General features: G+C 56.4%; 1 protein-coding gene across 1 annotated transcript; it reads left to right on the top strand.

The window, feature by feature from the left end:
- The first annotated feature begins 2,202 nt into the window (after window positions 1–2,202).
- Window positions 2,203–7,514, top strand: RLBP1 (retinaldehyde binding protein 1). Its single transcript, XM_065847806.2, has 8 exons — window positions 2,203–2,404; window positions 3,210–3,253; window positions 3,474–3,602; window positions 3,894–4,095; window positions 5,126–5,304; window positions 5,974–6,132; window positions 6,787–6,897; window positions 7,008–7,514. Exons 2-8 carry the CDS (start codon window positions 3,242–3,244, stop codon window positions 7,164–7,166), a joined length of 951 nt encoding a protein of 316 aa, XP_065703878.1. The 5' UTR covers window positions 2,203–2,404; window positions 3,210–3,241; the 3' UTR covers window positions 7,167–7,514.
- Window positions 7,515–10,414: the final 2,900 nt, after the last annotated feature.

Below are 10,414 nucleotides of genomic sequence, written 5' to 3'. Positions count from 1 at the left end.
GCGCCCGCCCGTCACCCGGGCAACAGCGCCCGCCCCCAAGCGCTCACTTCCCCGCCACCGGCCGCTGCCGCCTCCCCCGGCCGCCCCGGAGATCACGGGTTCGAGTCCCGCAGTGCGCAGACACCTGGGATCGAAGCGTATGGGGTGCAGGACAGTGTGGGGTGCAGCATGTAGGATAGCGTGCAGTGCAGATACGTGGGATGCAGGGGAGCCTGGGATGCAGGCACAGGGCATGCAGAGCGGTGTGGGTGCAGACACGTGGGGTGCAGGGTGGTGTGGGGTGCAGTAGTGTGGGGTGCAGGGCAGCTTGGAGCACAGGGCAGTGTTGGGTGCAGGGTGCTGTGGGATGCAGGCAGCATGGGGTGCAGGCACGTGGGGTGCAGTGTGGTGTGAGGTGCAGGCACGTGGGGCGGGGAGCTGGGGAGGTGACGGGGATGCTCGGCACAAAGTGCCCATTCAGGGCCACCTCACAGCAGCAGCATCTGGCCCCCACAAGCGTCACCCACGTGGGGCACGGATCCCGTGGAATAAACCCCTTAATTCCGGAGGGCACAAGGGGTGGCCTTGGGTGCATGAGGAGGTTTAGCCTGCCTTACAGCAGCGGGATTTAGCTGGAGGATCCGGTGCCAGCGCGGCGCGGGAGCTTTCGCAAGCACTCTGCTCACGGGCAACGGGAGCTGATGCTGCCAAAAGAGGGGGAATAGGTTTGCCTGGGGTCAGGGACCATGGGAAGGGGGATGACGAGACCCGGTTGAGACCCAAAGGGATCTGGCCACAACGCCTTGGGGTGGGCCCCCCTTGGGGCTGCCACCTTTCCCAAGACCCCTTTTCCCAGGACAAAGCACCTGCTCAGTGATGCCAGGGGTTGTGCATTACTCTGCAAAACTACTTAATCTGCAATGAGCGTGATGGCCGGGATGTCTAGGCGGCCAGGGGAGTGCAGGTCCCCTCTGCCATTCCATGCAGGGCTGTTGGGCCTGTTTGGGAGCCGCCACACTGATGATGTCCCCCTGTCATGCACCATCTTGCTCACTGGGCTGCAGACAGATGTCCAAGGAGCTCTAGGAAGGAGCTGAGCCTTGCACCAGGGCTGGCGTGGGAAGGGGATGGGGAGGTCAGGATCTCCCATGGAGAGCAGCACGTGGTGGCTGTGCTCACAGCATCATCGCTCAGGGTCTTGGCACAGGTCCGGGCTTTCCCTCCCTGTACCCGTTTGCCCTTTACCTGGAGGCTCGTGCCTTCCTCCTCCTCCCTCTGTCGCAGCAGGGTCTCAGCTCTATTTGCAGGGCAGCCCCGTGGAAACCAAATCCGTAAATCCCTGTGGCATTACAAAACATGCCTTGTGTAAGCCCCTTCAGTCCTGCTCTGGTGCTTAGCCTGGCCCCACCATCTCCCCAAAATCCCCATTGTGGTAACAGCCCAGCAGAGCTCTTCTCCTGGTCTTGGGGAAAGTGCTGTGCACAGGCACATCCGTCCTCACCACATCCTCACCCAGCTCACGCAACCCTGCACCCAAAAACACTTAAGGCTGCAAGGGCTCCCTTGCAGCTTCAGCATGCTGGTATGTCCCAAAAAACTTTGTTTTGCCATCCCACTGCACCCACGTGTGGGCTCAGTGTAGTCCCAACCACATCCCAGGGCTTCCCTCCCCTATGGGTCCACAGCACCACCCTGGGGGTAAACAGGGTTTCAGTTCCCAAAGCTCCAAGGAGGCAACCATCACTCAGGGGCATAATAATAAACAAAAAAAGATATCTGCCCATGGCTTTTTTAAAAATTTATTTTAAAAGGTGAAAAAGGCCCTGTATGGGTGCTGGTTTTGGGTGACTTCACTGGGGAGGAGTTGCAGAGCCCCAGGTGGGACCAGCCCCAGGAACATCATCTTCCATGGACCCATTCCCACAGCTGGACCCTGCCCATGGAGACAAATTCATAGTGGGACCCTGCCAGGCTTCTTGGGGCAGAAGCTGGGAAAAAGACCTGGCTCGCTGGACCTGGGGGAGCCGGCGGGGGTGGCAGGCTGCCCACCGCCTGCCTCTGCTCCTGCTCCGTACTAATGAGTAAGTTACACAACGAGAAGCTTTTATACTTCATTAATCAGGTCCGGCATCCCAGCCCGCCCCTCCACACACACAGTCCGGCTGGCTGGCAGAGCCCCGGCTCCTCCTTCCCTCTCCTCAGCTGCCTTTTGTAATGTTTTAATGGGGTTTCTTGCCTGGGTTGTGCTGACTTAATTACAAAGCTGCAGTGAGTTGATGCCTTGTGACAGTCTAATCCCAACCCGGTGACTCTACAAAGCTTTCACTCGGCTTTCTTGTGGTCCCACTCCGGCCTCGCCATCCGTGCGTCCGTCTCAGCCCCGTGCACTGACCCGCTGCGGACAGTTCAGCTTTTCCTCTCCCTGGTGAGTATCAGGGACTTTTTCCACCTGAAATAACTGCATCGGTGACCATCATACAGTCCTCTCTTAGTCTGGCATCTCTAAGGCTGGGATGGCTTTTAGTGCCTGGAAAAAGGGGAGCTGGCGGGGAAGAAGATGCCCCTGGGAAGTGTTTGAAGCATCCCTCACACAGCCTGGTCTCAGAGCTGGTGCTATGGCCAGGCAGGGTCAGGCACCGGAGGGAGGATGAAGGCAGGCTTCCTCCTCCTCATGTGCAGGAACAAGCTGTTTCACCCAGAAGGCATCAGAAAGCTGCCAAGAGGCTCACAGTCCAACCTTGCAGCTGGTAATGGGCTCTTGGCTGAAGCAGAGGGGCTCAAGGGTTTGGGAAACATCTTGGGTGTAACAGGGTGGTAGAAATAAAAGGCAATAAAAGCATGAGCTGGCTGTCAACTTGGGCAAAGCTGGAGTCTCTCCTCTGCCTGTATGAAGGCAGTCTGAGATTAAATGGAACTGCGTGAGTCCATGGCAGTGAGGGTCCCCATGAGATGCCCCCAATCTCCAGCGGAAAGGCAGATCTGGGAAAAAAAAGATGAAGGTGTCTGATGACCAATACCCACATTTTTAAGCTACTTTCACAAACATCCCTGGTGTTTCTCAAAGCTGCTCAGCCTCCGGCAGGCAGGCAGGGATAAAGGTAGGATGTGATGGAGCTGAGGAGGGTTGGGGTGTCCTTGTCTGAGCAAGAGAGGCATGGGATGAAACACAGGGGATGCTGCGGAGGCTATTGGGATCCCCACTGCTGCTGATTCCTCCTTCCCTCTCCCAGTGTCGTGTGGCCAACGGAGGACAGAGGACGACATGTCTGCAGTTGTGAGTACTGTTCCTGTGCGCCCCTTGCCTCCCCAGAAGATCTTATTTCGTATTGGGAAGCCTGGGTGGCACAAGCCCATCCCCATCCCATTGCACCCCTTGGAGTGTGTGTCCAAAGGCTCTGCCCTTCCCCGTAGCCCCTCCAGGCAGGGGGGCATGCAGTGGGGCAGGGGATTGAGGGTCTGGCCGGTGAAACCCCACATCCCCTCCTTGCCCCCAGACCGGCACCTTCCGCATCGTCTCCGAAGAGGAGCAGGCGCTGCGCACCAAACTGGAGCGCCTCACCACCAAGGACCACGGCCCCGTCTTCGGGAGGTGTGAGAAGATCCCCCCGCACACCCTGCAGAAGGTGAGGGTGGCTGTGGGGAGTGGGGGGCAGGCACTGCCTGCAGGTCCCGCTCCTTCTCAGGGGCCAGAGGAGACGGGCGATGGGCACTCGTGTTTGACGGGGGGATGTGCTTACTCCAGAGGATCTCTGAGTAGGGGACCTGGGGGACCCTGCCCTCCTCACACCAGGATGCTACAGTGAGCATCGCTGCACCCCATCCAGCTTTTGGGTGCTTAAATGATCCCCGGGGTGCTTTTGGGTGCATGGGGGGGGGCATCACTGAGCTGGACCCACTCCCTGTTCCCCCCCCAGGCAAAGGATGAGCTGAATGAGACGGAGGAGCAGAGAGCGGTGGCGGTGAAGGCACTGAGGGAGCTGGTGCAGGAGCGGGCAGGCGGCGAGGAGGTGTGCAAGGCGGTGGCTGACAAGGTGCAGGGGAAGGACGACTCCTTTTTCCTCCGCTTCATCCGTGCACGCAAGTTCGACGTACACAGGGCCTACGACCTGCTGAAAGGTGGGGAGGAGTCCCAGGTGGTGACAGCGGTCAAGGATGGGGGGACACATCCACCTGCAGCTCCCAGCCCTGCGCTGGAGCCCTCCAGCCCCCTGGGCTGTGCCAGCAGAGCAGGACCCTGGCATGGGATGGGGATGAGGAGAAAGGGCAAATAGAAAACGGGCTGGGGATGCAAAAGAAAGAGTTGGGATGGGGAAGGAAATAAATAAGGGTGGTGCCAGGCACCCCACAATATCAGGACAGTCCTATTCCTTGCTGTTTTACTGAACAAAATGGAAACACAGCTGGTTTGGGTTGCATCCCCTCGAGACGTCCATGCCCTGTACGCACCCCTTTGTACCCCTGCAAGGAGCCAGTCCTGCACCCATCCTGATGCTTCTGTGCACAGGTGGGCTCAGCACCCGTGGGACCCCTTGGGGGCTGGAGCAGGTTGGGAGGCTGTGTCATCCCCTCCACACAATGACAGTGACCCACTGGGATGGTAGGAGAGTGGGAGGGCAGCCCAGGGGGTGGCTGCTAGTGAGGACCTGCCTGGCTCTGGCTCTGCTTTTCTTTGTGTCTGCTTGGTGGATAATGAGTTGTAATTATCAGTGCTGGCTCCCAGACAAGCTGTTTTGTGCGCCTGCATTTTCCCAGGACGAGATTCCTTATTTTGTGCCCACAGGGTGCCAAGGGAGGGGAACTGGGGAATGTCACTCGTATGGAGAAGAAAGGGAGATGGGAAATAAAGGGGAAAAAGTTTATCTGCTTATTGAGATGTTGGAGGGAAGGCAGGCATGGGCAGCCCCTGCCATGGGGAGGAGAACACCCAAGTGTGCTGTGGCCAGGGCTGAGCTCTTCTCACCCCCTTGGCGGAAGAAGACCTGACCCGCATGGACTCTGGGTACAGCTGGTCCCCAGCTCTTGGGCTAAGGACCAACATCTCACCATCACCAGCCTGCCCTGGTTCTGGTGGTTTCCCCAGCGCTGCGCTGGCTCCCTGAGGCCGGCTGAGCAGCCCTTGTCCTCCCCGATTTCTACATCTCTCCAGGCTATGTGACCTTCCGCCAGCAGTACCCCGAGCTCTTCGACAACCTGACCCCTGAGGCCGTGCGCAGCACCATCGAAGCTGGTTACCCTGGCATCCTGGGCAACAGAGACAAGTACGGCCGGGTGGTGATGCTCTTCAACATTGAGAACTGGGATTATGAGGAGATCACCTTTGATGAGGTCAGTCCAGCCACACCATCACTCCTGGAGCAAAGTGGTCCCGCTCCCGGGCTTGTCCCACTCAGCACAGCATCCCTTACACACACGTTTATGTGTATATGTCCACACACAGCCTTCAGCCTCCCGGGTTAAAGCGAATCCATAGCCCTTTGAATTTTTCCTTCCAGGGAGCCTGGGAGAGCATGGTCCATCCCTAAGGGCTCCCCTTCCTTCCCTCCAATGTGGGGCAAGGTGCAGGCCAAATTTGGGGTGTGCATCCCCCAGCTGAGATAACACAAGGTGAAGAAAAGCACCACACCCTTAAACCAAGTTGCTTTAGGAAGGAGGGACTCGCAGGGCAGAGGAGGAGACCGAGGCATGGGGCATGGAAAGGCCTTCTTGGCAAAATGTTCTCCAGGCATGTAACTCAAGTTCTCCCAGCTCCTGTTTCTGCTCAGCTCTGGTGGTAACATATAACTGATATAACTGATCCAGATCTGAGAGGCACGCGCCTTGAAAGGAGAACGTGATGGTTGTTGAGCATCCCTCAAAATGCTCTCCTTGCTCTGAAGACCTGGGGCTGCCTGTGACAAGCAGACCCTGCCTAACTCTCCATTGGACTCTTCCTGGGAACCTTCTGGGGTCTATGGGAGGTGAGACCTAATATTAGCCCTCTCTCCTCTCCATCAGATCCTTCGTGCCTATTGTGTTATCCTGGAGAAGCTGCTGGAAAATGAAGAGACACAGATCAATGGGTTCTGCATCATTGAGAACTTCAAGGGTTTCACCATGCAGCAGGCATCAGGGATCAAACCTTCTGAGCTCAAGAAGATGGTGGACATGCTGCAGGTGAGGTGGCAAAGTTTGTGCCCAGCAGAGGCAGAGGAGGTCCTGGGGGAGCAGAGAGCTCAGGGAAGGGTGAAGGCAGAGCTAGCATGGTTTGGGATTGCCACCATACTGGCAACACAAGAAAGCACCGTGGAGAGACTGTTCCCCATCACATGCTCCTTTCCTTGCCAGCTAACTGGCTTAATCCTGCAAGATGGATTCTGTTTTCCTGGTCCCAGCTCCCTGTCCTCTCAAATGGCCAACCAGAAGCAGTACCACCACTCCTTGCAGCATCCTACAATATGGCCTGAAGGCCTTTCCCCACCACCTTCTCAGCCCAGCCTGGCTCAGAGACTCACAGGTACCCCAGGATTTCTGCCCTTGGACCAGAGGCCAAAGACACTTGGCCCTTGCCAGGGAAGGAGGACAGCTGAGATGTTGTCCTTCTTGTGGAGTGGGACCAACAGACCATCTGAGAGGCTCTTCAGCTTCTCTGATACTCCAGGGGATGGGATGGTCAATCCTCTGTGTCAGGACAAAAAAGTGGCCATCAAAGAGAGAAGGGGAGGTTGGGCAAGGGGAACCGTGGCAGTGCTGGGGTGTCCATTGCTGCCCACCCAGCTCTGCATGGCCAGCACCCTCTGTAACCATCCATGTCTGGGTTTGGGATCCTAGGACTCCTTCCCAGCACGGTTCAAGGCTGTCCACTTCATCCACCAGCCGTGGTACTTCACCACTACCTACAACGTGGTCAAACCGTTCCTGAAGAGCAAACTGCTGGAGAGGGTGAGTGCAGAAAAGGGACCCGGAGGCAGAGGTACCTCCCTGGGTGAGACAGAGCAGCTGGGAAGAGTCACCCTGGTCCTCTGCTGAGGGTCATTCTCATCTCCCTCCAGGTCTTTGTGCACGGGGAGGAGCTGGAGTCCTTCTATCAGGAGATCGATGCTGACATCTTGCCAGCAGACTTTGGTGGCAACTTGCCCAAATATGACGGCAAAGAAACCGCAGAGAAGCTCTTTGGGCCCCGCATTGAGGCTGAAGACACAGCTCTCTAAACCGGGGTCTTCTCCACCTCCCCTGTTTAACAGGATCAGAGGTGGCCCTCTAACCCCCACCACCTCCTTATCGTAGCTTTGGTTGAATGACTGCTCGTGATGAGGCACTCCAGGTGTGTTGCTCCATGCCTGTCCCTCCCCTCCCCAAACTGGCAGCGGGCTGCCCACAGCCCTGTTCCCCCTGGGCAAAGCATCCTTGGCAGAGCATCCTTCCCTCGGGAGCCAGCAGAGAAAGGCCACCAGCCACCTCCTGCAGCACGCCCTGGAGCTGTGATGGGAGGAGAGGAGAGTGTCTGCTCTGGGAAAGGAGAGCTGCAGCAAGAGAGAAATAAAGTGTTTGACAGTGGAGCTCTGGGGTCCCTTGTGGCATGTGGCAAGGGACAGGGGTGCAGCTTGTTGGGCACAGGCTGCAGTGCTGGTTCTAAGGAGGGCAGGAGTATCAGCACTGTCCTCCATCATTGACTGCCCTTTGGCACAGGGGCCAAGGAACCAGCCATCTCCATCCTCCCCGTGTCCCAGAATGAGCCCCCCTTGCCCAGGCAAGGATCCCCAATTCTCAGTCATCTGCTCTAACCAGGAAAGAGAAAACAGCCCAGAAGATACAAACAAGAAACCAACCAGTGGCTCAGGTGGAGCTGGCTCTACCTAATGCCAGCTCAGTCATGCAGGGAGGAGGAACGGAAGCTGCAGGAGATGGATTTTAACTGCAGGACAGTGAAAGACAAGCAAAATATACCCTCCTGAATCCCTCAAAAGCCTCAGCTCAGCTGGTTCTCCTAGCACTGCACTGTGAGAGGGAGCTTGGTCAGGGAAATCCCACCAAAAGCCACCACAGAGGACAGAGGAGAGTCCTCACCTGGCAAACAAGCTGTGCCTGTTGCTAATTAGCCCTTGCTAATATGGAGTCGGCAGAACAGGGGTGGTGAGGAGGGTGGCAGAAGTAGCTTTTTCAAGGAAGGGAGCCTGTTCTGGTTCATGAACCAGGCATTTCCTCCAAGGAGCTGATCTGATACCTGGTTCCAGACCATCTTCTCCCTGTTCGGTGAGCAGTAGGGCTCAGAGGAGCAAGGCGCTGGTCTCCTCCCAGGTTAGCGGCTTCTCCAAGCTGGTCCCACAGCAGGCCCCATTTCACCTCCCAGCTCTGCAGCTACACACGGGCACCTTTCATCAGCCAAGCAGAGGACCAGACGCCCACCAGGAGTCGGCCAAGGCAGAGGGTGCTGACGAGAGCCGCATTCATCAGGGCACTGGCTCGGGCTCAAGCCAGACAGGATGTCGGCTCCAGAGCTGTGGGGAGGATGGGGCCTGTCTGGGCAGAGGCAACTGGGGTTAAATCTGTTTTCTCCAGCCTCAGCAGCACGGCTGGTCCATGCACAGTGGGTCCCAGGTTCAGGCTGCACCAGCCTTGTGTGAGGGCCCAGAGGGAGAGCAAAAGGCACCTCTCTGCTGCATTTTGGCTCTGTACTGTGTGGTGCTTTCCATGGGGCTGGGCAGCATCTGGAATCATCCCAAGGAAACCGCATGTGACAACCACACAACCATCAGGGCAGTGCAAACATGCCAGCAGAGCTTGCTTGGGATACAGAGCAATTTCAGCTCACTTGTAAAGACAGAAAAAGACAAAAAACAGCCCAACCTGTACGCACAGATGGGAGCACCACATTGCTGGGATGGCCACAGCTCTTGGGAGGTCCCTGTGGCTGCTCACCACTGTGGGGACAAATTGTCAGCCAGGTGCTTGCTTTGATGGGGATAGAGAACAGCACAGCAAGCAGAGCAGGGAGTACAATCCATACTGGCCTCAGCTCACCCCATAGTGACTCTCACCAAGCCAGGAGGGAGTTTTCAAGTAGATCTAACAGCTAAATCACAATGGCCAATAAACTAGAGTTGGAGCGCAAAACATTGCATCCCAAAGAGCAATTCTCACTGCAGGGAAATAGCAGCAATGGTCCTGGGCCAGCCCAGCACTCAGACAGCTCATCAGTCACAGTTACCTTCCATACCTGTGTCACTTGGTGTCTAGGTAAAAAAAACCAAAACACCCACCAGTGAACTCATAGTGTCAGTCAGGGACTGGACTCAAGCAAGTGGTTAACCCTTTAGATGTCAGTGTCCCAGCCAGAGATGCTGTTCTCTGTTTATCTGCCAGCTGTTGGAAGATTAGGAGCTCCACTTAGTCTCAAATAAGGATAAAACAACAGATGACTGTTTCTGTAGAGACATGAGCCAAAGGCTTTGACGCCCGCTCCAGGGAAGCTGTCATCCCAGAGGAGAGTCCTTATGCATCCTGCAGAAAGGGCCACAGCTTCAGGTCTTAGTCCTGGCACAGCCATAGGTCCATCTCTGGACAATTCCTCCAGCCAGCAACTTAGCGATCCTGGAAGAACCTGGGGGCTGACACAGGACTGTCAGAACCTGCTCTTACCCACTGGCCCTTCTTCAGCATTTTCAGGGCGGGAATTCCGCTTTTTAAGCTGATACCATCTCTATTCTCTATTAGAGGCATCAGTGACCTCTATTGGCCAGAAGACAAAAAAAAATCCACTAGGAAAGGCTTGAGCAGCACTGGGGCTTGTGCCACATGCTGCAAGAGAGAAAGGGGGGAGAAGATGAAGCCACTGCTCAGTTAGGTCCCCAAGCTGAGCCTTGGAAGGCTGAGCCACCAGCCTCTGTCAACTGCCAAGAAAGCCACCTGCTCCTCTGCTCAAGAGCCTGCTGGACACCCCATGCTGAGCCACCCAGCCCAGCCCACATGAGAGTCAGGGCAAGAGCTGGAGATGCTCCTACACAGAGCAGGAATTGTTAAGATTGACTTCTCCCTGGAGGCTTTCCATAGCACCTCTGTCTCTGTTCTGCTCTCCAGAACTGAGGAAGGCCCCAGCAGATGACCTCAGAGGCAGGATTCAGCACATCATCCACACATTGTTACATATGGTCCCTGTACAGTCTTCCCATTTATCTACTTTGCACTTCAGCTTTCAGCAGGCAGCACAGCCAAGTCTTTGAAAGGTGGGCACAGACACTGCAACAAGTGGAAGGTGGAGAAGACACTCCCACCACTGCCACCCCCTTTGTCCTCACCACTCCTTTGGTCCTCCCCATCCCAGAAGTATGGGAGGAAAGGAAAGCAAGCTTGAGGTTTCTCTCTCAAAGGCAGGACTAATTCACATTTCCCAGAACAATTAGAGCCCTTGCATCTACCACTCAAACGGCCAACTCAGGAACACCAGAGTTCATGAAACTGG

This window comes from Patagioenas fasciata, chromosome 12, assembly GCF_037038585.1.
Source record: "Patagioenas fasciata isolate bPatFas1 chromosome 12, bPatFas1.hap1, whole genome shotgun sequence".
In the NCBI taxonomy this organism is placed as follows: domain Eukaryota; kingdom Metazoa; phylum Chordata; class Aves; order Columbiformes; family Columbidae; genus Patagioenas; species Patagioenas fasciata.
The sequence above is the reverse complement of the archived record's forward strand: the minus strand, read 5'-3'. Positions and strand labels throughout refer to the sequence as shown.